General features: G+C 45.9%; 1 protein-coding gene across 1 annotated transcript in view; it reads left to right on the top strand.

Moving 5' to 3' along the window:
- The window catches only part of HDGFL3 (HDGF like 3), a 52,692-nt gene extending 34,290 nt beyond the window's left edge, over window positions 1-18,402 (top strand). The window contains exons 2-6 of the mRNA XM_028705879.2: window positions 8,728-8,804; window positions 12,532-12,670; window positions 14,311-14,469; window positions 16,069-16,215; window positions 18,314-18,402. Coding sequence (XP_028561712.1) covers window positions 8,728-8,804; window positions 12,532-12,670; window positions 14,311-14,469; window positions 16,069-16,215; window positions 18,314-18,319 — 528 coding nt within the window. The 3' untranslated portion in view covers window positions 18,320-18,402. The remainder of the gene's footprint in view (window positions 1-8,727; window positions 8,805-12,531; window positions 12,671-14,310; window positions 14,470-16,068; window positions 16,216-18,313) is intronic.
- The last annotated feature ends 8,937 nt before the right edge of the window (window positions 18,403-27,339 follow it).

The following is a 27,339-nucleotide window of genomic DNA, read 5'->3' as shown; positions in this document are numbered from 1 at the left end:
AAAACCTCGCCCGTACACTATATAAAAGAATGGGTTCAAATCCTGCCCCCAACAATAAAGCTGATGGGATAACCTTAGAGCAGTCAGCAGCATTTCTGAGCCTGACCCACCTCACAGGATCGGTTGTGACGAAGAAACTGGGCATGATGCAAAGAATGTACACCCAGTTTTGAAGGAAGGGCGGTTCATAAATCCAATTATTATTGGGTGGTCCACTGCCCAAAGTGCAGCCCTTACTCTCATCCCCCTTGAAAAGACTGCAGGCTTTTCAACTGTCTTAAAAAGCAGAAAGCAATGAACTAGTTCAAGCTTCCTCAGCCTTGGCCCCCCAGATGTTTTGAGACTACAATTCCCATCATCCCTGACCACTTGTCCTGCTAGCTAGGCATCATGGGAGTTGTGGGCCAAAAACATCTGGAGGGCCGAGGTTGAGGAAGCCTGAACTAGTTGCAGCAGCTATGCCTTAGGTGATGGCAGATGGGTAAATAAAGGTTTTAGCCCTAAGAGGTACAGTGGCAGGAAGAGAGAGGCTTTTCTTTGCTATTACTTGCCGCCTTTGGTGATTTTTCTGGTGATTTTCAAATGCACCACTTTTCCGCCTGTTCAAATCGGCCTTGTTTTCTTTTCTTTTTTTGCTGATTCCTCTTTCTTATAGAGAGATGCTCATATATATATATATATATATATTCATCTTTGAAGGCAGAATAATCCCATCTTCTTAAAGAGTGTTATATCTTCCCCGTACTTCTAAACTGAAGGAGCGAAAGAGAAAATGGGGACAACAGCATTCTTAACGGACAGGAACACACCTGAAGAAGCCCTGTGTGTTTCAGATGCAGAAAATAATAGTGCCATTCATATGGGTTTAGGCTAATGTGGGATATCGGGTGCAGTTTGCAGTGCCACGTTGCAAAAAATAAAAGTAACGTTTTAAAATAAAAGGGACGCGGGTGGCGCTGTGGGTAAAACCTCAGCACCTAGGACTTGCCGATCGTCAGGTCGGCGGTTCGAATCCCCGTGGCGGGGTGCGCTCCCGCTGCTCGGTCCCAGCGCCTGCCAACCTAGCAGTTCGAAAGCACCCCCGGGTGCAAGTAGATAAATAGGGACCGCTTACTGGCGGGAAGGTAAACGGCGTTTCCGTGTGCGGCTCTGGCTCGCCAGATGCAGCTTTGTCACGCTGGCCACGTGACCCGGAAGTGTCTGCGGACAGCGCTGGCTCCCGGCCTATAGAGTGAGATGAGCGCACAACCCTAGAGTCTGGCAAGACTGGCCCGTACGGGCAGGGGTACCTTTACCTTTACCTTTAACGTTTGGCCAGAAAAGGAAACACAACAATTAAGACGGAAGAAATGGGAAGTGGCTGAAGGAATGGGTACATTTTGCTCTAAAAAGAAGAATCCTTTTCCAGTGCAGGGAAAATTCAAGAGATGTGGTCAGCCAAACATTTAGCATTCCCTCCCTACGTATGAAGGTGGTCTGACAGTTTATGATTGCACAAAAGAACTCTGGTTTAACGTAGCTTTGTTTGGGTGCTAAGAATTCCAGGCTGCCCCTTCATAGAACTATCGAGGAGAGGGGCAAATTGATGGAATCGTAGAATCGTAAGGTTGGAAGGGACCACGAGAGTCATCTAGTCCAACACCCTGCAATGCAGGAATATTTTGCCCAGCATGGGGCTTGAACCCACAATCCTGAGATTAAGAGTCTCACGCTCCATGGTCAGCACTGTGCCAAGGAGACCCTTAAAGGTAAAGGGACCCCTGACCGTTAGGTCCAGTCGTGGCCGACTCTGGGGTTGCGGCACTCATCTCACTTTATTGGCTGAGGGAACTGGCGTACAGCTTCCGGGTCATGTGGCCAGCATGACTAAGCCGCTTCTGGTGAACCAAAGCAGCGCATGGAAATGCCGTTTACCTTCCCGCCGGAGCGGTACCTATTTATCTCCTTGCACTTTGACGTGCTTTCGAACTGCTAGGTTGGCAGGAGCAGGGACCGAGCAACAAGAGCTCGCCCTGTCGCGGGGATTCGAACCACCGACCTTCTGATCGGCAAGTCCTAGGCTCTGTGGTTTAACTCACAGCGCCACCTGCATCCCAAGGAGACCCTTAGGATAATCTTACTTAACCTTTTGGCAGCCTGCATAGACTCTCTGATGCAATTCCCTTCCTCCTTCTTTTCTTTGATTTTATTTTTCTGCCGTTCAGGGGTTGGGGGAACCGGTGTTCCTCCAGAAGTTGTCGAACTACAACTCCCATCATCCCTGGCCGTTGGCTCTGGTGGCAACAGCTCATGGGGGTTGGAGTCTGTAGTTTGTTAAGAGTACTGAGAGATGTTAGGAGACCCACCCTCCCAGAGCTACAATTCCTGGGGAGGTTTGATCAATCCCTCGTCCTGGGGAACTCCGGGAATTGTAGCTCTCTGAGGGCAATGTTAGGTGTAATAACTCTCAGCACCCTTAAACTATACTTCCCAGGAGTCTTTGGGGGGGGACTGTTAAGTTGTGGGTGAACATATCAGACGACACAGCGATTCTTCAGACAGCTCTTGTTTATTCACAGGCCAGAATAGAACTGGGCTGAAAGGTTCAGCCAGACTGCTTATATAGAGCTCAACTATAAGGCAACAGTAACAACTTTCTGTAACTATCCAATCACTGAACGTCACTTTCAATTCCTTATTTGCATATGTGGACCTGAGTGAAAACTATCTACAGTATTCCCCTGCTGGCCCAGGGTGAGAACTTTAGTACATAACAGAAACCATCGCTGTTTAAAGTGGCATGATGCTCCTTTAAATATAAAATGCAGATGGGGCCTTACACTACATTCTGGGTGGGTTCCTGGGACCTTTGATTCACTTCTGCTGACCCATTAACTGCACCAGAATTGTATAATACTTACAGACAATGCTATTGTCATCCCATTAATAACAACAACAACAACAATAATAATAATAATAATAATAATAATAATTATTATTATTATTATTATTATTATTATTATTTGAAACTTACCTGTGAGGTCGGGCATGCATGCATTTCTGTCCAAGGTCTTCTAGAAAGCCTTGTGGTAGCCACTTATCTCAGGTTGGTCTGACTGCCACTCAACCCATCTCACCAGGCTTCATGTAACTTCCACCAGGATTTGCATCCAAGATGGATTCTTGGGATTTAAACCAGCCAATCAGGGCAAAGCACCAGTGGTCTACATCTAGTGACCTTGGTTCATTCCGAAAAGACTATAAACGCGGTCGCCTCCATCCATTAAGTCTACTCATGAAGGTGGGGGAGGGCATGTCTACTGCATGAAGGCAATTTGAGTATATCGTTCTAATGTCTTCATAATCTGACTCTTGGACATTTTAGGTAGTGTGGTCATTTAATGTCAGAATTGGTGGCCTGCAGATTATACAAACAGATCCGACGACAACAAAAAATAGTCATTTAATTGCAAACCTTCCAGGAAGACCTACACAATTTTATGTTAGGTACCTATTGGAGGACAGGATTCCCAGCATATCTTTGGTAGCTGCCAAGTTTCTTTCTGAGGTGGTCAGAATCAGAGAGCACTTTGTATTAGCTAAAGGTCTGAAACTAACTTAGTTTAGTCCAATGTCCAAGTAGTATGTATGTTTTCTGTATTTTTATGTACTATAATCTACTTATGCGTCTTTGGACTTCAATAAAGAATTGATTGATTGATTGATTGATTGATTAAATCCAGAAGCAAGAGGGGGAGCCTCACTGTCAAGTTTTTATTGTTATGCACAGAATATGAAATTGAGATATGTACGCCATTATCATTAGGTACATGGGGAAGCATTAGTTAGATATCAGCCTATGTTAACATAGTTCTCAAAGTATTTTTTGTTCAAGATTATTTCCGAGATCTGGAACACCTTGGGTCATGAATGTTGTTGATTTGTGAATAATACGTTTTCACCTATCTTTTTAGTTTATCTGGTTTTGGTGGACCTTTGATCAGCTTTTGCCCTCTTAAAGTTTCCTGGCTGCTGTTCCTGCATTCCCAGGGTGCTCATAGGAAACCACCTTATACCATGTCCAACCCTTGATTCATCTAGCTCAGTAGTATCCACACTGGCAGGCAGCTGCTCTCCAGCATCTTTCTGAGCCCTGCCTGGAGACTCCAGGGATTGAATCTTGGCCATTTGCTCCTGAGCTGTAGCCCTTCCAGTGTACTAGTTTTGCGTTGCTGCTCTGCTGTTTTCTGTGCAGCTAAGGGGAAGTGAAAGGGGGGGGGGGGGAAATCTGATCTCTCATCTTGGTTGGGTTTTTCCCCCTCCTAAAAAGAGGAAAAGGGATGCGGGTGGCACTGTGGGTTAAACCACAGCGCCTAGGACTTGCCGATCAGAGGTTCGGCGGTTTGAATCCCCGCAACGGGGTAAGCTCCCGTTGCTCGGTCCCTGCTCCTGCCAACCTAGCAGTTCGAAAGCACGTCAAAGTGCAAGTAGATAAATAGGTACCACTCTGGCAGGAAGGTAAACGGCGTTTCCGTGCACTGCTCTGGTTTGCCAGAAGCGGCTTAGTCATGCTGGCCACATGACTCAGAAACTGTACGCCGGCTCCCTTGGCCAATAAAGCGAGATGAGTGCCGCAACCCCAGAGTCGGCCACGACTGGACCTAATGCTCAGGGGTCCCTTTACCTTTAAAAAGAGGAAACAGAAGCCAGCCAGGCAAAGTGAGGTGGACCACTTCAGGTAGAATAGCCTTGGATCTTTGGGTGAAGGGCGGTATGCAAATTAAATTAATTACAATTACAATAGTGCTATTTTTCTAGAAAAAGAGGTTCCCATAACCCACCAGGAACGCCTCCTTTGTTCTCTTATAATAGCAATGGCGCCCACCTGAGAGGTGCCGGAATTGAGTTCCATCGAGTTCCGGCTGCGGAGTGGGGAAGCCCTGGACACGACTAACTTAGGTGGATTAATTTCACGAGGTCTACTCTGAGTATAGCCAAAGTAGGATGCCACTCCCTGTATATATCAATATGGGGGAAGACATTGTTTGTATTTGTATTTGTATACAATGGTACCTTGGTTCTCAAACTTAATCCATTCTGGGAGTCTGTTTGACTCCCAAAACAGTTCAAAAACCAAGGCTCAGCTTCCGATTGCCTGCAGGAGCTTCCTGCGCTCAATCGGAAGCCATGTTGGACATTCAGCTTCTGAAAAACATTCGCAAACCAGAGCACTCATTTCCAGGTTTGCGGCGTTCGGGAGCCAATTTGTTCGGGAGCCAAGCCGTTTGAATACCAAGGTACCACTGTACTTTGGGCTTTCAAACAGCAGCAGGTAGGAGCTGAATTCTGACCCTACTGAGGATTCAAGGGGGATGGAGCATCTCCCTGCCCCCCTCCCTAAAAATCCCCACGGGTTCCTTTCTTCTCCAGCAATGAGGGAGGCTGCTGAACAGCTGTGTTCTGTTTCTGAAAAGCTTTCTGTATCTGGTTAGGCAGACCTGATGGAAATGGCCGCACGCTCTGCTGCCAGCATGGATCTTGTATTCTTGCACAGTGGGCAGGGGGAGCGAAAGGAGTCGATTTTGCTGCTTCAGACCAAACCTGCACTCTGGTTGTGGGTGGTGATTATTATAGCCGGCACTTCAGAATTTGCATTATTTCCCTCGGTGGAATGGGGGCCGCCTCTCCTGTCGACTTGACTAACAGAGGCTGCTGCTCTCATCTGCCTTTTGTTCTGTAGCTCCAAGCATTGAGGGGGTTTCTTTCTTTCTACACCCCCCCCTCACTATAGGGTCTCCGCCAACACTGCGAGAAGCAGCCAATCCTGCTCAGGGAAGGCGTTCGCCATAACAAAAGCTTTGGGGAGTGAACAGGGCTAGTCTGAGGGATGGAAGGAGGGGGAGTTTCTGCAATCATGGCTGCTGTCCTCCTCACTGTTCTCTGAGTAGGAAAATAGCAGCAGCTTTCCTCTGGCGCTGAGGCAATCCAGCTAGCGAAATGGCAGGGAGTTGTCGTAGCCAATGGGGACTGCATGTGTTACAGCACATTCTTGTGTGTGGGTGTTTTTTGGGGTTTGCCCCCCCCCCCAATTTTTAGCCGTATGGCTCTCTCAGGGAGAAAACAGACCGTAAGCATTCAAAGGCGGCATGTAGAGCCTTTTCAGACGTTCCCTCACAAAATTAATGATCATGTCTCACTGGTCCTGCGGTTGTGTCTCTGATGGCTCAGCTCCCCAAACCCCAATTTTTATATTGGGGGCACAGCCGTAGAGGGGATCCAGCTCTCGGCATTTAGGCTCCCCTCCTGTAGTTAACAACCCTGCCTGATCAAGCCCACCTCACAGGGTTGCTGTGTCTTGAGTTCCCTGGAGAAAGGCACAAATACAAATGTGAGCAATATTTTTAAGCACATATTTTTGGCTTGTAAATAATTGCCCACCTCATTTCCACTAAGGCGACCAGACAGGGAATTGTTTTTAACTTGGAAGAGATGAGTGCCTTTTCTTTTCCCTTGAAGGCCATCAATTGGCTAAAACTAACGTGCAAAAGAAAAAAATTGTAAAGAAGGGGATTTTAAGGACAGGGATCTAGAATTTGTGGGTGACCCTTGCTTGCCATGCCCAAAATTGTGGTCTCCACTTTCCTGCTCATCCCTTTCCCCCCATCTCATAGTTCTGAGGGGCCTTTCAAGGCATCTAGTCCACCTCCTTGCAGAATGAAGGGATCTTGGAACAAGATCGACCTTGACAGATTTTGCTTGTTCCCAATTTCCACAACATAGGAAGCTGTAGTTAACTAATAGCAGAAGTGAAAGTCTCAGAACTCTGTGCAGGAGAGGATGGAAGTATGTGTGATCCCTGGAGAGAGCTCATTCCCGTTGCACAAAACTATGATTTATTGCAGCATCCACATGCAGTCACTGCATTTGAGCCTTGTTTGCAAAAAGATATACCCCTAGATATTTATAGATGGCCACTTGATCAATTTTCTGACACTGGTAATGCTGTTTTATCTTAAATAAAACTGACTATTCATACTCAATTTATGCTGGACAGGGTTTTGTCCTAGTACAGGAATGTCCAACAGGTCTATCGCGATCTACTGGTCGATCCCTGCGAGGTTTTGGTCGATTGTGGTGGACCGCTGGCCCCCTTCCGGCCCCAGCCCCTCGACCCTCCATTGTTGGAGAACGGAAGCTGGAGTTTAGAAACTGAGGCTGTTTCCCCCCCAGCGATCCTTCAGCGAGTTTCTCTTTGACCCCAAAAGAATGTAAAAACATTGTGCCCCCCCCAAAAGCTAAGCGACTTATGCCTCCCGAACCCCCTAAAAACGGGGCTTTTCCCCTCCCTAAATAAAAATGGGGCTTTTCCCCTCCCTAAGAAAGCTCAACAACTTTGACCTGAACCCCCCAAAAACGGGGGTAGATCACTGTCAGTTTTTAATTCCACTAGTAGATCGCATTCTCTTGGAAGCTGGCCACCCCTGTCCTAGTACATTTCCACAGTCAGTTTCTCATGCGAGCAAATATTTGCAGATGTTCACATTTCCCCCTGAAATGAAAGCGGGGGTTCCACCAAGTGCCAGTCACATCGATGTGTGTTTGTACACAGCTACCCCATTTTAAGAACATGAGAAGAACCTGTTGGATCAGACCAAAGTCCCATCTAGTCCAATTCCCTGCTCCGGCCAACCTAGCAGTTCAAAAGCACGTCAAAGTGCAAGTAGATAAAAAGGTACCACTCTGGCGGGAAGGTAAACAGTGTTTCCGTGCGCTGCTCTGGTTCGCCAGAAGCGGCTTAGTCATGCTGGCCACATGACCCAGAAGCTGTACGCTGGCTCCCTCAGCCAATAAAGCGAGATGAGCGCCGCAACCCGAGTCGGTCACGACTGGACCTAATGGTCAGGGGTCCCTTTACCTTTACCTAGGTACCGTATTTTTCTGTGTATTAGACAATTTTTTAATATAAAAACGAAATGCTAAAAATTGGGGGTCGTCTTATACACAGATAGTGCGGGGGGGGGGCGGTCGATTGGTGGAAGCCGCGAGCAGCAGATTGTCAGCTGCGATTGGGTGGTTGATTGGTGGCTGCGGCAAGGCCGCTGCTGATTGGCTGCTGCTCCATCAATTGGATGTGTGATTGGCGGCTGCTTTTGACAATTTCCTTCTTCTGCAAGGCGTGTGATTGGCAGTGGCGGTCCTGCGGGTGAGCGATTGTCGGCAATACCCCCCCCAAAAAAGCTCAACAACTCTGTGCAATCCTTCCCAAATAAGCTCAACAACTCAGGGCAATCCCCCCCCCCCAAAAAAAAATAGGGGTCGTCTTATACACGGGGGAGTGTTATACACAGAAAAATATGGTACTTATCTCCTTGGCTCAGGGGATCACATAACTCATGGGTAGGCAAACTAAGGCCCAGAGGCCGGATCCAGCCCACAAGGTCTGAGGGACAGTGGACTGGCCCCTTGCTGAAAAAGTTTGCTGACCTCTGACATAACTCCATACTCTGATGAAAATAGGGACTTCCTCAGGGATCAAATCAGAAATCCAGGACTGTCCCTGGAAAATAGGGACACCTGGAGGGTCTGAACTGGCTCATGTACCAGCCATATGCATGTATAAGGAATCCCTGAATTGGTCAGCTGCATTGTCCATTATGCTGTGTTCTTTGAAATTTGCAGCCAGTCCTCCCTTACCATCCGACTCATTGGACATTTGCTAATGAGCCCACATCTGTTTCTTTCCAACAGATTGACGAACTCCCCGAGGGAGCCGTGAAGCCTCCTGCAAATAAGTACCCTATCTTCTTTTTCGGGACTCATGAAACGTAAGTGAACAAACGTACACGCTTTTAAAAATATGCTTTTAAACCATTTGAGCCCGGTGCTTCTCTTCAAATATGATCTTGCTTTGAAATTGGTAGGAGACTGAAGTTTTCTGTATTCATTGAGGCTGCAAACAGCCTGTATACTTCTAAAGCACATTCACAGCATGTTAGGTGCCTCAAAGAATTCTGGGCTCTGTAGTTTCTGGAAACTGTAACTCTGTGTGCGATAAACCACAGTGTCCAGAATTCTTTAAGGGAAAGAATGTGCTTTTATAGGGTAAACTCTGCCTAAGACTTTTCCCTCACTATGGCCTAGACCAGTGTTTCCCAACCTTGGGCCACTAGCTGTTTTTGGACTACAACTCCCATCATCCCTAGCTAGCAAGACCAGTGGTCAGGTATGATGGGAATTGTAGTTCAAAAACAGCTGGAGGCCCAAGGTTGGGAAACACTGGCTAGACTCAGCCTCGGCCCTCCAGATGTTTTGAGACTACAATTCCCATCATCCCTCACCACTGGTCCTGCTAGCTAGGGATCATGGGAGTTGTAGGCCAAAAACATCTGCAGGGCTGAGGTTGAGGAAGCCTGGCTTAGACTAATCCACTTAACAAGACAACAAATGTACTGTAATTTTATTTTATTTTTTAAAAATACATATGCAATGAGCAATTAAGTAGCAATTCATCACTATATAGAAACAATATTTTAATTGTATTTTTTTTTACTGCTTGGCTGTTGGCCACCTTATGTTTCTTGGGAGGGAGGGAGGGCATGACAGAAATGGAACAGATATATCTAAGGACCACAATACCTCAAGGTTTGAGCATTTATTGTTTCCAATCCTAACCCTGCAGAAAGCCATCTATAGCTTGCTTTGTGGGGAAAACCCTTTGGCAGCAAGAGCTGGCCAGACCCTGACTGAGCCAGTGTGGTGTAGTGGTTAAGAGCAGTGGACTTGTAATCAGGTGAACTGGGTTCGATTCCCTGCTCCTCCACATGCAGCTGCTGGGTGACCTTGGGCCAGTCACACTTCTCTGAAGTCTCTCAGCCCCACTCACCTCACAGAGTGTTTGTTGTGGGGGAGGAAGGGAAAGGAGAATGTTAGCTGCTTTGAGACTCCTTAGGGTAGTGATAAAGCGGGATAGCAAATCCAAACTCTTCTCTTCTTCATTTGCTATCTGTTGGCAGACCACAATAAAACCATTACAAAAACAGGTTGCCACCTTTGCAGCTCAAAAAGATGGCCATATTGCTCTAAAGATGTCTGTTGCGGCCTGCAAAGAGGACCATCCGCAATAGTATTTTGATGCTGTTGTTAATCTCGGTTTGTACTGATAATTATTAGTGCTATCTACCATCTATCTATTTATCATCTATCATCATCTATCTATCTATCTATCTATCTATCTATCTAATCTATCTATATATTGTTAGCGTTATTATGAATGCTGTGTTTTGCCCCTGCTCCCGTGGTGTTCGTTCAAGCAGGCGTTTAAATTTGCTACCAGTTTGTGACTGTAGGTGATTCCCTTACATTTGTTATCCCGAATCGCATTTTAGAAACAAGCTAAAAATATACGTCTTGATCTCGTTTGTTTGTGGGGCCACCATCCTGCGTACCAGAGAGGGAAATTTCTGCAACGGATTGTATTTTGCTCCCCACTAAGCAACCACAGGACGAGCTCAAAGGTCTTTCTGAATGCCAAGGAAATCGGCAACATTTATGTGGCTAAAAGATTTTATAAATGCTACCCCAATATGGACAGGCAGCAAATTGCAGGCAGCTGGAAGTGGCAATTTGTAGTTTCACCACAGGAGGGCAGGTTCACCTAACATTTAACTGCAATAGCACTGCAGAGTGTCCGAATCATAGAGTTAGGAAGCAGTGCAGAGTTAACATACACCCACTGGTATCGTTTGGCATCTCCATCCATTTCTGCTAGGGTGATAAGAGTACAATGTGTCTGCATGTGTAATGTGTTCCAGGTTTGCAGTAACATTGACACATCGTGTGTGTGTGTGTGTGTGAAATTAAATTTTCTGTTTTACCATTTAGAATACTCATTTAAACATCCTTAAAATATAAATGACTTCCCTTCTTCTCTTTCCAAGGTTCATTTTGCATATCATAAATCCCTGCATATTTTACATAAACTCAACCATTCAGTGTTCCATTATTGCATCCATCAAAACTTATTTACACTGTTGAATATATCTTGATGTTGCCAACTGTTTAGGGAAGTTCTTAATGTTTGATCTTTTATTGTGTTTTTAATATCCTGTTGGAAGCCGCCCAGAGTGGCTGGGGAGGCCCAGCCAGATGGGCGGGGTATTATTATTATTATTATTATTATTATTATTATTATTATTATTATTACGTTTTCAACTGTACACAATTTCCCCCTATATATTCAATAAACCAATACCACCAGTGGGAACACACTGGAGCCCGAGTAAATAATAATGTTGTACACAGCCATAGTGTTATGCCTGAGCATAACAGGGTTGTTTCTCTCCAGACCACGATCTGAAGCCAAGGTTTCTTCTTGGCTTACCAATACATACACAATGCATAAATACTATAATCAGCTCTGAGATCTTCAGATGTTGAGAGGGATAAAACTGGAGTCTGAAATAAGTGGCTAGATAATTTACTTAATCTTGGCTGATGGCCAGCATTCTGTCCAAATGTAACCACTGGGACTGGAACCAGGAAGCAGGATTATAAAGCAAAATAAAAAGTAGGAAGAACGAACCAACATTGTAAAGTGCCCTTATTTAGATTAGCCACGCTTAAACGCTATTGATATTAATGAGGCTGTGGTTATGCTCTATTGAGACATCAGGTCAAGCCATGGTTAAGGAAACTGCATGGTATGTTGTATGAATTGACAAACCCATATTTTCTCCTTGGTTACAAAAACAGAATCAGCAGTTTAAAGCGAGGCTCGCAAACCATAGTGTCAGGGAACTGACATCAGAGCGAGAGGCGAAGGGGAGGCTGCCAGATTCTGCTGGCGAAGGACCAAGCACCAGGGGGAGAAGCAGCTCGGTAGAGGGGGAAGGAAATCAGCGCAACACCAGGGATAAAGGGGGGCAGATGGGGGAAGCGGAGAGAGAGCTCCGGGACTCTTCACTGGACATCAGTGAGGAGAGCAAGAGCACAGGTCCCCCACTACCCACGTCCTCCCTGCGCAGAAGACTCCCGCGCAGTGAGAGGAGGAAGAGACTGGGAGTCAAACGGCTTTTATGCTGGAAGAGGTTTAAGAAACGCCCACAGACAGATTCTGCTAGCGACTGAGACAGCCAGCCGGAGCTGGGCTGTGCAGTCAAAACGGTTTAACAAGGCAATTTAGCCTAGAGAGGCGGCAGTTTACACACGAGTAACTCATACCCATTACACATAGTCTGTGCTAACTATGGTTTGTTGTGATGCCTGAATTGACAAACCATAGCAAAAGTTGCTGTTCCTCCTCCAGAGGCTGCAGCATCTGAAGACTACATTGCTGAGCAGACAGAAAACGGAAAGCAGGCATGCAGCTCCAAACTATGTTTTGTCTGACCGCAAGCCATGGTTTGGTATTGTGATCTCTGAACAAAGCCACAATCAGGACTAACTAGTTCCACTTTTCATGGGACCAATTTCTCCGTACAATGACTATCATATTACTGTACCTAATATAGCATATGGAACTACCATTTGACTGTCATTTTCATTAAACCACAGTGCATTTCTGGGGCCTAAAGATCTCTTCCCATACAAAGAATATAAAGACAAGTTTGGGAAATCGAACAAACGAAAAGGATTTAACGAAGGCCTGTGGGAAATCGAAAACAACCCCGGTGTCAAGTTTACTGGATACCAGGTAAGAATGGTTTCTTTTCTCTTTTAGCTTTTCTCAGCTAAGCCTCTCCCAGGGCACACTTACCAAAGTACAGACAATTTTGGGCCTCAGAGGTGTCTAGAGTTAGCAGGAAGCATCTTACAGCAACAGTGCCTCTGGGCATTGAGTTATAATATGCCAAGTCCATCATGATAATAAGACCAGGTCTTATTGAGAATCATCATGTTTTCTGTTTGGGGTTTAGAACTAGCAGTGTTGGCTCCAAATGTTTGTTTGTTTGTTTGTTTGTTTGTTTGTTTGTTTGTAAAGGCTGTACTTTCCTTTCTCCCTCTCTCTGGGCCCAGTCTGAGGAAAGACAAGTTAGAAATACAATAAATATTAAAAATGCCTCAAACCCATGAGAAAGGGGGCAAACCACAGGATTTGATAGTGAGCAGAGATCTCAAGTTCTGGAGAAGCAGAGCTTTCACTTCTGAATTTTTTTAAAAGGAAGAATAAGTGTCTGGCCCCTGTGGTTGAGAAGCTATGCCAGGAAGTGTGGCGGCAATTCCTGCTGAAATCTCAGATACCATTGAAGTGTGAAAATAAGATTGCAAATGGTTGGGGGCCCTTTTGGGTCCTTCTCATTGTCTTTCATCCCTCCGCCTGTCAGATCTAGTAAAAAGAGGTTAAATTTTGGAGCAGCAACAACAAAATGTCAGCGGCAGCTTCCACACTGCTTGGTTTAGTGACTTGTTACAAGACACCTGTACAATGCCATTAGCAAAATAGCCAGCCCTTCACATTTTCCCTGTTCATAACTCAGAAAATATTTCATTTCCCTTTTCCTTTTCCCCCCTTTCCCCTTTCTTTCTAATGGTACTTATAAAAAATACCCCTGGTGCAGATGAACATCTCATTGCTATTAGGGTCAGATTATGGCCTATATAGATTGGTCAGCCATTTTCTAGAATCTAGATTGTGGTCTAGCCACTGTCTCCTCTGTAATCTCTCTCTTCTAGGAACCAACTCTATCACTTTAACCTTCCCTTTCCCCAAAACAGCACCACCTTTTAATCTGTTTTAAGTACATGGAGGTTTCGCTATCTGAACACATGCGTTCTCAGGAAATCATTTGTTAGGTGAGCGTTTGCATAGCGAGTTGCTGATTTCCATTGATTCCTATGAAAACATTTCTAATGCGTTCCCAACCATGGAATTTTGACTCCCAAATTAAGAAGAAAAAAACCCAGGGAAATCCACTACAACTTTGCAAAAGACAAGGAAGGAAGGAATGCTCCCTTATTCATCCGATCTCTCCCACCAGAGTTTCTGGCAAAACGGCTGCCGTGGACCAGAAAAATACAAACAAATAATAAGGCTGCTTATTTTCACTACACGCAGCTCCAGCTGTTTGGTTATATGAATCTGTGGTGTGTATAGCAAAATTTGGGTACTAATTCATTGTGTTCAGATGAGTGGATTTTCTTAGAACGAGCATTTGGATAGTGTTAGCACTGAGTACGTGCCGCTCTGTTTAGAAGTAGGCAATCTGTACAGTAGGGCTGTTTCACATCTGGGTAGAATGGTAGAAAGTGCCCAATATCTCTAAATCAGTTTCTCCCTCATATGGGATGTTACAAAGGCCTAAACAAGCTGCAACAATCTGTCTCATTCCAAAGGCAATTCAGCAACAAAGTTCATCAGAAACTGAGGGGGAAGGAGGGAATACGGCAGACGCCAGCAGCGAGGAGGAAGGTGACCGGGTAGAAGAGGACGGGAAAGGCAAAAGAAAGAACGAAAAAGCGGGCTCAAAACGGAAAAAATCCTACACTTCGAAGGTAATTCATGAGGTTTCCTCTTGTTGCTGTTTCCCATATACAGTGCTTTTTTTCCAGCAGTATGGAATAATGACACTGATGATGATGATGATGATGATGATGATGATGCAATGTCACATTCCTGTTATGTATTCAGTGGTCTGTGTTTGCCTGAGCTTGAGTCTGGACCAAGGATTCTGAGCCCCGTGTTCTGATTCGATACATGACATCCAATCACAGAACATTTCAGGATTTGAGCCTCTGCCATTGGCCCTTAAACTCTGAGTCATGATTCGCAGCTTGGAAGTTTAGACAGCCAATCACGTTGGGAGCGGCCCAGGCCTTCATAAATGTATAAAAGTAGTTGCTTTGCCCCTGTTGTCCAGCTCTGTTAGTACAATAAAGGTTCTTGCTGTTATCACTCTGTCTTACCTCATGGGAACCCACTTCAGTTCCCATCTTAACAGGAGAACTTCCAGGGGCTTACTACAATAACCCCTCATCTTATGTGGGTTTGGTTCCAAGGGTTCAACTTACATACACAAAACTTGCATATACCCACCCCTTGGAGCTGCTCTATGGCTAGTGGGTGATCTGAGGAGAGAGGGCATCCTTAACACTCCCAGAGTTGGGGTGCCAAGTAGGCCTTGCAGACAAGGTGAAGAACTTCAAAGCTCTTCTCAATATGGGTCTGCTTGGGCTTGTTGTTGTTGTTTAGTCGTTTAGTTGTGTCCGACTCTTCGTGACCCCATGGACCAGAGCACGCCAGGCACTCCTGTCTTCTACTGCCTCCCGCAGTTTAGTCAAACTCATGCTGGTAGCTTCGAGAACACTATCCAACCATCTCGTCCTCTGTCATCCCCTTCTTCTTGTGCCCTCCACCTTTCCCAACATCAGGGTCTTTTCCAGGGAGTCTTCTCTTCATGAGGTGGCCAAAGTATTGGAGCCTCAGCTTCAGGATCTGTCCTACCAGTGAGCACTCAGGGCTGATTTCCTTAAGAATGGAGAGGTTTGATCTTCTTCTTACCCAGCACAAAAAGAGCATTTAAGCTCTCCATCAGCCTCAATGGATGACCTTAGGCCTGTCGCTACCTCTCAGCCTAAGTTACCACAAAAGGCCATAGTGAGAGTGGTGAGGAAATGGGGAGAATGGTGTTATGTACTGAAGTTCTCACCCTGGGCCAGCAGGGGGATACTGTAGATAGTTCAGGTTCACATATGCAAATAAGGGATCGAAAGTGACATTCAGTGATTGGATAGTTACAGAAAGTAGTTACAGTTACGTTGTACTCTATATAAGCAGGCTGGCTGAACCCTTCAGTTCAGTTCTGTTCTGACCTGTGAATAAACAAGAGCTGTTTGGAGAATCGCTGTGTCGTCTGATATGTTCACCCACAACTTAACAAATAATATCTGTCACCTTCAGCACCTTGGAGGAGAGTTGGGATATAAATGTAATTAACAATATTGCACCCGCTTCAGAACAACAGGGGACAAAAATGGAAATGAAACTGAACCCAGAAACTGCCCCGTCAGAATCTGCTATATTCTCACATCCAAGTAAACGATGCTTAAACACAGGCTGTCTTCTTTTCTTCCCCCCTTGATGGATATACTTAGAAATCTTCCAAGCAGTCACGGAAATCTCCTGCAGATGAAGATGACAAGGATTGCAAAGAGGAAGAAAATAAGAGCAGCTCCGATGCTGGGGAAGCGGGCAACGACACAAGAAACACCTCTTCAGACTCGCAGAAAACTAGTGAAGGGGTAAGGGTTACTTTAACGCAGGCCATGACACCTGAAGCATTCTAATGTCGCTTTCCGCAGCCACGACTTCTCCCAAAGAATGCTGGGAAGTGTGGTTCGTTAAGGGTGCTGAGAATTGTGATTCGCCCTCACAGAGCTGTAATTCCCAAAGTGGTTTAACAATAGGGTTGCCATGCGTCCGGAATTTTCCGGACATAGCTGGAATACGGCAGTCGGAAGCAGTGTCTGGGCGGAAATCGCTGAAATGTCCGGGGAAATCCGAATGTACAGCAACCCATGTCCTAAGGATAGTTTTTGGCGAATTTCCTTTGGGCAAAACTAAAAAATAGCTCAACAACTTTTGTGTCCGGATTTTCACTTTTTGAAATATGGCAACCCTGCTTAACAATCAATTCCTCTTTCCAGGGAACTCGTGAAAGTGTAGCTCTGTGAGGGGAAGTGGGGTCTTACAGCAGCTCTCAGTATGATTAACAAGCTACATTTCCCAGGATTCTTTGGGGGAAGCCAGGGCTCTTTAAAGTGGTATAAAAGTGCTTTAAATGTATTGTGTGGCCATAATCTGGTGTGACTAGATGCAAAGGGATGGTGCTGTATTAAAAGAATAAATAAACCAGCTAGCAGCGGTAGCATGGTCATTCCAGAACTACACATGTGTCACCCCCATGGCACAGAGAAGATGCATCATGATTCGTAATTATCAATGGCATGGGTTTCTTTTTAAAAGCAAATTGCAGGTGGGGGGGGGCCTTAATCTGGATTGTAGCATGTGGTGTAGGGGGCTTTCACCTTTCCTGCCCTTCTACTGTGGTCAGGCTGCATCTGCTATTGCCACTGGAATACAGTCAAACCTCGGTTGTCAAACGTAGTACCCCTAACTGTAGAAATTTAGTACAGTGGTACCTCTGGATACGAACGGGATCCGTTCCGGAGCCCTGTTCGCATCCTGAAGTAAACGTAAGATGCGACTGCACATCTGCACGTGCGCAGGTCGCCGCTTCCGCACATGCGCGTGACATCATTTTGAGCGACTGCGCGAGCGGCGAAACCCAGAAGTAACACGCTCCGTTACTTCCGGGTCACCGCGGAGCACAACCCGAAAATATTCATCCTGAAGCTACTTCAAACCGAGGTATGACTGTATATTGAAGAGAGGCCTAGTTTAAGATTCCTTCACCCTGCCCTTATAAGCTTTCAAGGATATTAATAATATATTATTATTTTATATAATACAGTGGTGCCCCGCAAGACGAATGCCTCGCAAGACGGAAAACCCGCTAGACGAAAGGGTTTTCCGTCGCGGAGGCGCTTCGCAAGACGAAGTTCCCTATGGGCTTGCTTCGCAAGACGAAAACGTCTTGCGAGTCTCGCCATATATTTTTTTTTGCTCCCCCCCCCTTTTTCAAAGCGGCTAAGCTGTTAATAGCCTTTTAACAGCTTAGCCACTAAGCCCGCTAAGCCGCTAATAGCGCTAAATCGCTAATAGCGCTAATCCGCTTAGCCGCTAATGGGGTTGCTTCGCAAGACGAAAAAACCGCTAGAAGAAAAGAATCGCGGAACGGATTCTTTTTGTCTTGCGAGGCACCACTGTATATTATTTATACCCCACCACTGGGCGACTCCCAACAGAATATTAAAAACACGATGATAAAACAACAAACATTAAAAACTTCCCTAAACAGGGCTGCCTTCAGATGTTTGCTAAAAGTCAGATAGTTGTTTATTTCCTTGACATCTGATGGGAGGGCGCCACCACTGAGAAGGCCCTCTGCCTGGTTCCGTGTAACCTCATTTCCTGCAGTAAGGGAACCGCTGGAAGGCCCTCGGAGCTGGACCTTAGTGAACGATGGGGATAGAGACACTCCTTCAGGATCCGGAAGAGGGTTTAGTTAGACATAAACTGCAGATGGAAATGTACATCTTTTTCTATGGCCTCCCAGATGTTCTGGCCGGTGGTCAGGGATGAAGCTCAACACCTGGAGGACCATGCCAAAGGCCTCGCTTTGAAAATGTTATATCCAATTGATAACATAATGCTGATTGAATTGTTTGCATGCGTATTTGTAAAGGCATTCATATATTCTTCCTGTTTCTCCCCCAGACTTAACCAACATATTGACTGCTGCATATTAAGGGAAGACACAAGAAGGTTACATGTTTGGTTGTCTAAAATTCTTGGATTTGATAGAAGTCAGCACATCTGTTCATCAGCAGCATATCTGTTCGTATGCACATTTAGGTCACATTCCTATCCACCCTGTTCTCAGAAACGACTTTCAACTTCATTGTTATCTCCCCAACCCCCAGGGGTTCCCTTTTCTGAACGTCATTTTATTTAATCGCACGCGAAACAATAAAAAATATACGCTCTTTTCCAGCAAATGTGACATGCAAGAACATTGCCAACGCGCCCATCATTGACACCTCCTCCCCCCCCAAAAAAAAACAAAGGGCCAAAACTCCAAACTTTAAACCGTTTTCTGAAATTTCCTTTTCTTTTTTTAAAAAAAGCAGTAACATTAAAAACGTTTGGAAATAAAGTGCCCTCTGGTAAAGAACCGCAAGAATCTTTATTCTGCTTACAAACCATGACTAAAAAAAAAAAAAATCTCTTTATCCATTCTTGGTGTATTATTACTTTTTTTTTACAATTGGTTTGAAAACAGGGGTGGCCAGCAGATGGCGCAGAAGCTAGATTTCGATCCTTAGGCAGTTTCCCGTGCTCCCCTCCCCCGCCAAATTGCAGTCAATATGGGGCAAAATATTTGCTCACAATTTCGTTTGTAAGGAAATTTAAAAGAAGAAGAAAAACTATTTTCAAGTTCTATGAAATAGGAGATATTTCCCCATCTCTCTTTTTTGGATTTTTTGTATGCGACATGTAAATGTACATATTTGTATGTAACGGTATGCCTGATCTCCGTAAAGCCCTTGAGTCGAGATGGCACCATCTTGAATAAGGATCCATGCCCATTCATTCATGAAACAATCAAATTTACCTGCAGAAAAATACCCACGCCCAAAATCACATGCTATATAGCCACTGTCTGGAGAGTAAAAGACTCCCCTCCTAGAAGACGTAAGAGGGCCATCTCTGTTTTAAAACCTGGCAAAATGTACTTGAGTTGCGTTCCTGCTCAAAAAGTCCATATTGTATGAAAATACCTTTCCTTATTAGACATACCTAGCTAGCTATACTCTTTTAATACTTCTCAAGGTCATGGTGTAACGTAAATTTCTCTGACTTAGTTCTTATATGTGGAGTTAGTGAAAGTCTTTTGTGTTTCTTTAGATGAATACAAGGAGCTTTTTTCCCCCAAAGCAAATTTGAGCTTTTTCGGATGCCTTCCATTTTTTTAAACAAAAATAATAATTACCCTATGGGAAAATAAACCAAAACATCAAACTGAAAAGCAGAACCCAACCTGAAAGGCTTAAAAAGGAAAAGAAAGAAAGAAAGAAAAGATCCTGCCATCATTTTTCTGTTTTTTCCCCCTACTTTCAAAACTAGATCTAGACTAGTAAGTAAGCATTCCAAAATCCATTATTCTGTGTACATTATTGTTGCTATTGTGAGAATAGAGAATTTTATTTATTTTTCAATGCCAGCTTTTATTGTGAAAACATATGGGTTTAGTCCAGTTTTTATCAATCCTTGTTATGCTTGTCCTTGGAACATCTTTCGCGTACTCAAGGTTTGTAGTTGAAAAGTTTACTGTACAAAAAAAAATAAAAAATCATGGGGAGGGGGGGGGACACAAGGAAAAAACCACAAAAAACTATTGTTTTTACAGAATAAATTTATTGGAATGTGTATCAGGAGTAAGGTTTGAGGTTGTAAGCAGCTAAGTTAGCGTCGTATTTGGCTTCATACGTGTAATAATGTGAGGTATTCATGTAACTCGAGTATTAAAGCAAAGCATTCTGTTATCGTTGAGTTCGTTCTAATAAGAGCACCAATACAGGGAAAGCTATCTTGTTTCTGTCCCTTTGCTTTTCTTACTTACGAGACTCCGTGTGCATCAAAAGCTCAGAGAATCACGTGCTGTACATATAAAAGAAGTCTCACCTGTCACATAATGGCGGTAGACCAGGGGTCTGCAACCCGCGGCTCCGGAGCCGCATGTGGCTCTTTTACACCTTTGCCGCAGCTCCGGGGCGGATACTAGCGAGGGGAGGAGGCGCATTGTGCGCCCCGACACTCCTCACTGTGGCGGGCGCTGTACTGGCTGTGACGTCGCATGGGGGCGGTGCGTGCGTTAGTCACGCACCGTCCTGATGTCACCTTCCCGCCTGCTGTCAGATCGCGGCTCCGGAGATATATTTGTTTTAAATGTCGCAATGGTTTTGCGGCTCCCAGTTGTTGTTTTTTCTTCAGAAACGGGTCCAAGTGGCTCTTTTTGTCTTAAAGGTTGCAGACCCCTGCGGTAGTCCAACGTTCTATGTCCGCCAGCGCAAAGGGAGAGTTTTAACATTGCACACCTGAGGAATCCAAACTTGTGCAACAGATTGCGCCCTTTGTTGTGCAGCGAAGTCGCCAGCAACCTCCTCCTATATTCCTTTGCACAAGCACACCCCACTAGCACAGAACATTTCTGCAACAGAACAGATAAACCACTACGTGACCTCAACTTAGCGCTTTATTGGATGCATCCCGTAATCCATGGGTAGGCAAACTAGGGGCCGGATCCGGCCCAATCGCCTTCTAAATCTGGCCCATGGACGGTCTGGGAATCAGCGTGTTTTTACATGAGTAGAATGTGTCCTTTTATTTAAAAATGCACCTCTGGGTTATTTGTGGGGCAGAGGAATTTGTTCATCCCCCCCCCAAATATAGTCTGGCCCCCCACAAGGTCTGAGGGACAGTGGACCAGCCCCCTGCTGAAAAAGTTTGCTGACCCCTGCCATAATCACTTGCATGCCTCAATATGCTAAGTGTGGTAAATGAGCAGTCCAGGGAATGGGGGCTAGTAAAAACTAAAGATGAAGGACCCCTGGACTGCTAAGTCCAGTCAAAGGCGACTATGGGGTTGTGGCACTCATCTCGCTTTCAGGCTGAGGGAGCCAGCGTTTGTCCACAGAAAGCTTTCCAGGTCATGTGGCCAGCATGACTAAACCCCTTCTGGCGCAATGGGACGCCTTGAGGGAAGCCATAGCGCACAGAAAGGCCGTTTACCTTCCTGCCAAAGCGGTACCTATTTATCTACTTGCACTGGTGTGCTTTCGAACTGCTAGGTTGGCAGGAGCTGGGAAAGAGCAACGGGAGCTCACCCCATCGTGGGGATTCAAACCGCCGACCTTCTGATCGGCAAGCCCAAGAGGCTCAGTGGTTTAGACCACAGCACCACCCGTTGTCCAGAGAATGGGAGCTAGTCCAGGTACAGGTACTCGCACACAGTTGATTTTAAAGTTTGATGCCTGGTGCCAGAGGATTCACGTTCTACCACAAGTGGAAAACCTGCACACTATGGCCATGTAGGAACCTGACATCGGGAACTGCAACTTCAGAAATAAAAGAACAACTTCTGGCAATCCCTCAGATAATGATGGAGAGAAAAGAGCATTAGCAAAGCCCTTCTAGAGCAGACCAGAGACCCCACAGCAGCCAACAAGAGACCTATGGAAAGCCCATAGGCAGGACAAGGCACCCCATTTCGACTCCCCAGCAACTGGCAATCAGAGCCATACAGCTTCTAATACAGTGGTACCTCGGGTTAAGTACTTAATTCGTTCCGGAGGTCCGTACTTAACCTGAAACTGTTCTTAACCTGAAGCACCATTTTAGCTAATGGGGCCTGCTGCTGCTGCGCCACCAGAGCCCGATTTCTGTTCTTATCCTAAAGCAAAGTTCTTAACCTGAAGCACTATTTCTGGTGTAGTGGAGTGTGTAACCTGAAGCGTATGTAACCCAAGGTACCACTGTACTGGAGGAGGTAGAACGTTGCCTTCATGCCTAGTAACCTTTCAAAGCCTGGTTACTTATCCTCCAACAATATGTCCGAGCCTCTCTTAAATGGTGTAACCTTTACTCGGGGATAAGTTTGCTTGCCCTTTTCTGAAGTTTTCCCAGCTCTATAGTATTCTTTTTGAGCTGCGGAAACCAGAGTTGAACCCAGTACTGTACTCCAGATATGGTCGCACCATAGATTTGTTCAATCTCGTTTCAGTCGCAACCCCTTTCCTAATGATCCTTGTTGTGGAATTTGCCTTAAACCTCCAAATGCAAAGTTGACATTTTCTTTGAGCTACTCACCATGACTCCAAGGTCCTTTTCGTGGTCAGTCACCGCCAGCTCAAACCTCATCAGTGTACATGCGAAATAAGGGTGGTTGGGGTTTTTTTTGCACCAATGTGCATCGCTTGCTTACGCAGAATGACATTTGCCATTTTATTGCCCGTTGTTCACCCAGTTTGGGCACATCCTTCTGAAACTATCCCTTTTCGTTTAAAGCGCCTTGAACAATCTGGCATCATCGGCCAACTTGGCCAACTCACTGCTTGCCTCAAATTCAATGTCATTCATAAATGACTTCCTAAATAACAAGGAGCCGGAAATGGTGGAAGGGAGCTGATGACGAGACTAAGGGAAAAGGAAACTGCAGTTCTGTAATACAATCTGGCTGGGGTGAAACTGAAGGCCTGCCACTATAAACCCTACAGAGTTTTTTCTTCCTGTGTAAGGTAATTTACAAACTTCACCAAAACAGGCATCTTCCTCAATCAGCGCTGGGCATGTAGCAGGATGGAATCATGGCATGGGGTGAGAGACGTACAGTGGTACCTCGGGTTAAGTACTTAATTCATTCCGGAGGTCCGTTCTTAACCTGAAACTGTTCTTAACCTGAAGCACCACTTTAGCCTATGGGGCCTCCTGCTGCCGCCGTGCCACCGGAGCACAATTTCTGTTCTCATCCTGAAGCAAAGTTCTTAACCTGAAGCAATATTTCTGGGTTAGCGGAGTCTGTAACCTGAAACGTCTGTAACCTGAAGCGTATGTAACCCAAGGTACCACTGTACTTAGTAGGAAAGGGCTCAAGACAGATGCTGCTTTCAACATAGGGATGGAGAAATCCAGTGCAGTTTAGATTTTAAGGGAAGCCCACTGAATTCTTGCTTTCCACATGTGAAGCGAAAAACACAGCTTATGCTTCAAAATTTGCACTTCTCCGAATTTTGTGATGCAGTTCTCCTGCCAAAAATGAGGAAAGTGTGTGTAAAAACACGCATGTTTCTGAAAACAACATACAAAATGAATTGCAATAGGAAAATTGTGAAAATCAGGCAAAATCAAATACAACAGTGTGTGTATATGTATCTGGAGAGACTTGCACTACCATGTTGGCGAATCTTAATGAAGACTTTTTAAAAAGCATGCGGAAAAGTGGTGATCTGAGCCCAAGTCTGAAAAAAATGATAAACGACAGAAACCAAAGGTTTGTCCATCCCTATTTCAGCAGCTGCTTGTGAGTGGCATAAGGTGTATCCTGGAAACAGCAACAAAGTGACAATTGAACACATAAAAACACACAGTCCGTTGCCTTCATTTCACTAAGTGCTGAGCTTACAATTCTGGAGGCGCAAGCAGAGGGATTCGTAGCTGATTTGTGAGCAGCAACTTTAAAGCTTTACACTGCCAGTCATTTCCTTGTTCCAGCAGTTCTTTAGCCCTCTGCAAGAACTGTCAAAACTTGTGCTTGCCAAATCCAGGGCTTATGAGGCCTTTGCAGCAACTCTTAGATCTGCTGCCCATTTGTAAGCGAGCCCTGCATTTACATAGTTGCAAGCACCTTATTAAGAACTGCAAAAGCTTGCAAAGAAGCGCTGCAGCTGAGAACTGAATGCATCCTCTGACTAAACCACGACTTGCTACTCTCTCTGTCCACTGCTCCCAACCCAGTTCTTTTGCTCCCTCATTTGCAAGTTGCATTCAGTGTCAGGTGCATTTGTTCAAGAACCACTGCCGTGCCGTCCCACTTCCATCATGCCGCTCAGTGCAGCACCTGTCGCTGCTCGTTTTATTATCCTTTCACATCGCGGCATCTTTTTTACACAGCGCTTTGTAGCGGCGCGTATCAACAACGAGGGGGGAAACAGGTCCCTGATCAGGTTGCAAATCTGTTTGTGACAGTGGAGAAGAAGAGAACAAAGGTAAGGAAGGAGCAACTTAAGGGAGCGAGTGGCGGCTATCAGCAGAGGCAGCCAAACACATATTCAGGTTTCATTTCAGCCAGCGGGGTGGACTGAGGTTTAAAGCAAACGTGATGGTATCTGCAAGAGTCCATGGATTGCTGGAAAACTCATGGGAAGGCTGGGGACATGTAGGACCATTTAAAGTGGGGAGATGACTTTGAGACGAGGGATCAAATGCAGGCCTCCAGGTCATACCCTCCTCTAATGCTTCTACCTGGCTGGAATATATCCTTGGAGAGACATGCGTATGTATAAAGCTAACCCATGTGTCGTGGACAAGCTGGACACAAAGGAACAGGGGAGGAACCAGCAAGGTAGCTCCCAAGGGAAGAAGGCTCAGAGCCCTGGGGTTGGTGGTGGGACCACAATGAGTGGTCAGAGGGAGAAGAGGGGGAAGAGGAGGTGTCAAAAGCTGAAGAGGTAACAGTGTTTAGTGGGCAAAAAGCAGAGATGAATCAGGCTGGTGAAGAGGCATGGGTGTCTCCCTGTCCTGCTGTCACAAGCTCCCTTCCCCACTGGTCTCCCAGAACCAGGAGAGGCATGAAGCAAGAGGAGCAAAGGCAGGCACGCCAGCATAGTCTCAGATTGCTCGGGGGCAACCCTGGAGAGGAGACTTAGGCAGCTGTGGGAAGGTGGGGACCTTCAGTCTCCACAACTGCCTCACAGGGGCAAGACCTACCAATTAGTTACTGTGTGTGATTTATTGCTGGCTCGCTCCTGGCACTATGGCACAAATGTGGCATTTACCGTATTTTTCGCCCTATAAGACGCACTTTTTCCCCTCCAAAAATGAAGGGGAAATGTGTGTGCGTCCTATGGGGCGAATGCAGGCTTTCGCTGAAGCCTGGAGAGCGAGGGGGATCGGTGCGCACCGACCCCTCTCGCTCTCCAGGATTCAGGAAGCTATCCGCTAGCCGTGGGAGACCCAGCTCTCCCACGGCTAGCGGAGAGCTTGCCTGCACCCAGAAGCTTGGGGCGCGCTGAGCTCCACACGCCCCAAGCTTCGGGATTAGCGCAGCGCAGCGCTCCGCTAGCCCTGGGAGAGCCGCGCAAAGTCGCGAGGCCCTCCCACGGCTAGCGGAGACCTTGCCAGCACCCAGAAGCTTGGGGCACGCTGAGCTCAGCACGCCCCAAGCTTCGGGCTTAGCGCAGCGCACCTGGGGGGGAAATACCCCCCCAAAAAAACCTAGGTGCGTCCTATGGGCCGGTGCATCCTATGGGGCGAAAAATACGGTAGATCCCTTTCCCTGCCTGCTTTTGCCTCTGTCCCCACCCGCACTGGAATGTGGCCCCTGGAAGGTTGCCCACAAGGGAATACAACCCTGAATCTGAAAAAGATTGCCCACCCCAATTTAAAGTTTGGCATGCTTCAACACCTATGCTTTGCTATTCTCCAAGGAGAATAGTTTTTCTCCCACCAGGAGAGGGGGAAAAAGTTTCTGAAGTAGAGGAAGGTTTAGTACCTTCTCCTAACCACCCAAAGCAGCCTCAGCTAGATGATGCATTTAATCGGACTGTAACAGTTTAAAGCCAAAGTTTTTGTGGGGGGTGGCAGGGTGGAGATGTGTTTTGAGGACTTTGAAAAAGCAGAGAGAGGCAATACCCTGCAGGCACTCTGAGAGAAGTCCAAAGAACCGGGACAGCAAAGAAAAACGGGTGTCGTGGTTTAATGGAGAAGACTAGGGCAGCCATCTGGAGGAATCCATGGCGATCTCTTCTGGGGACTGAATTGTAAACAAGTATTAAATAAAAGGGGGACACGGGTGGCGCTGTGGGTAAAAGCCTCAGCGCCTAGGGCTTGCCGATCGAAAGGTCGGCGGTTCGAATCCCCGCGGCGGGGTGCGCTCCCGTTGCTCGGTCCCAGCGCCTGCCAACCTAGCAGTTCGAAAGCACCCCTGGGTGCAAGTAGATAAATAGGGACCGCTTACTGGCGGGAAGGTAAACGGCGTTTCCGTGTGCTGCGCTGGCTCTCCAGATGCAGCTTTGTCATGCTGGCCACGTGACCCGGAAGTGTCTCCGGACAGCGCTGGCCCCTGGCCTCTTAAGTGAGATGGGCGCACAACCCTAGAGTCTGTCAAGACTGGCCCGTACGGGCAGGGGTACCTTTACCTTTACCTTTATTAAATAAAAGCCACTTTGGTCTTTTACAAGAGTGGAGGGCAACAGGCAACTATTAATATAGGATTTGTAGAATTTCTGGCAGCAGTTTTTTTTTACCTTCACTATACTGAAGCAGAGATATATGAACTTCTGCAACCTGGTACAATTTGCACTGCAACAATCAGCTCCAGCTCCACCATTGTGCAGAAGAGCCCGAGACGTGTTAAAAAGTTACCAAAGGGGCCAGAGATTTCCATGCCAAATAAGTTTCAGTTCCCCAATTACTCGTGTTAAATTGAACAGTGAATAAAAAAATGTCCAAGAACAGAAACGGAAGCAAAAATTGCCAACGTTTGCTCATGTATTCGTGTGCAAACTGGAAATCAGTCCAGCAAATGTGATCAGTAGTCACTGCTGTTGATGCTGCAAAACTATTCATAGTTGATTATCCCCCCCCCCCCCCCCGAAATAAAACCTGCACTGCGATTCCTTCACTTTGAAATGAATGGGGTGGAATAATGTAATGATGATATAACTTATGTCAGTTACATGACTTTGCCACAGTGGAAATCAAGACGAACAACAGAGCTGTTGGCATAAGATGAACTGCAGTGGAACAGAAACTGTGCTGCACAGGAGGATGAAACAGTGGAACTACAGACAATGCCTTCTTACATCCCTTGTGGTGAACTATCTTGATTTTAACTTCTAACTCCTATCCAGACAGTGTCCTTATGGTGTAAGCCGCTTTGAGAGAGTTCTGCTCTTAAAGGCAGCCTATAGATATTTGTAAATAAATAAAAATGCCATGAAAGCAAGCTTTCAAGAAGCGCTACG

This window comes from Podarcis muralis, chromosome 14, assembly GCF_964188315.1.
Source record: "Podarcis muralis chromosome 14, rPodMur119.hap1.1, whole genome shotgun sequence".
In the NCBI taxonomy this organism is placed as follows: domain Eukaryota; kingdom Metazoa; phylum Chordata; class Lepidosauria; order Squamata; family Lacertidae; genus Podarcis; species Podarcis muralis.
Note: the sequence above shows the minus strand (reverse complement) of the source record. Positions and strands in the feature narration are given on the sequence as shown.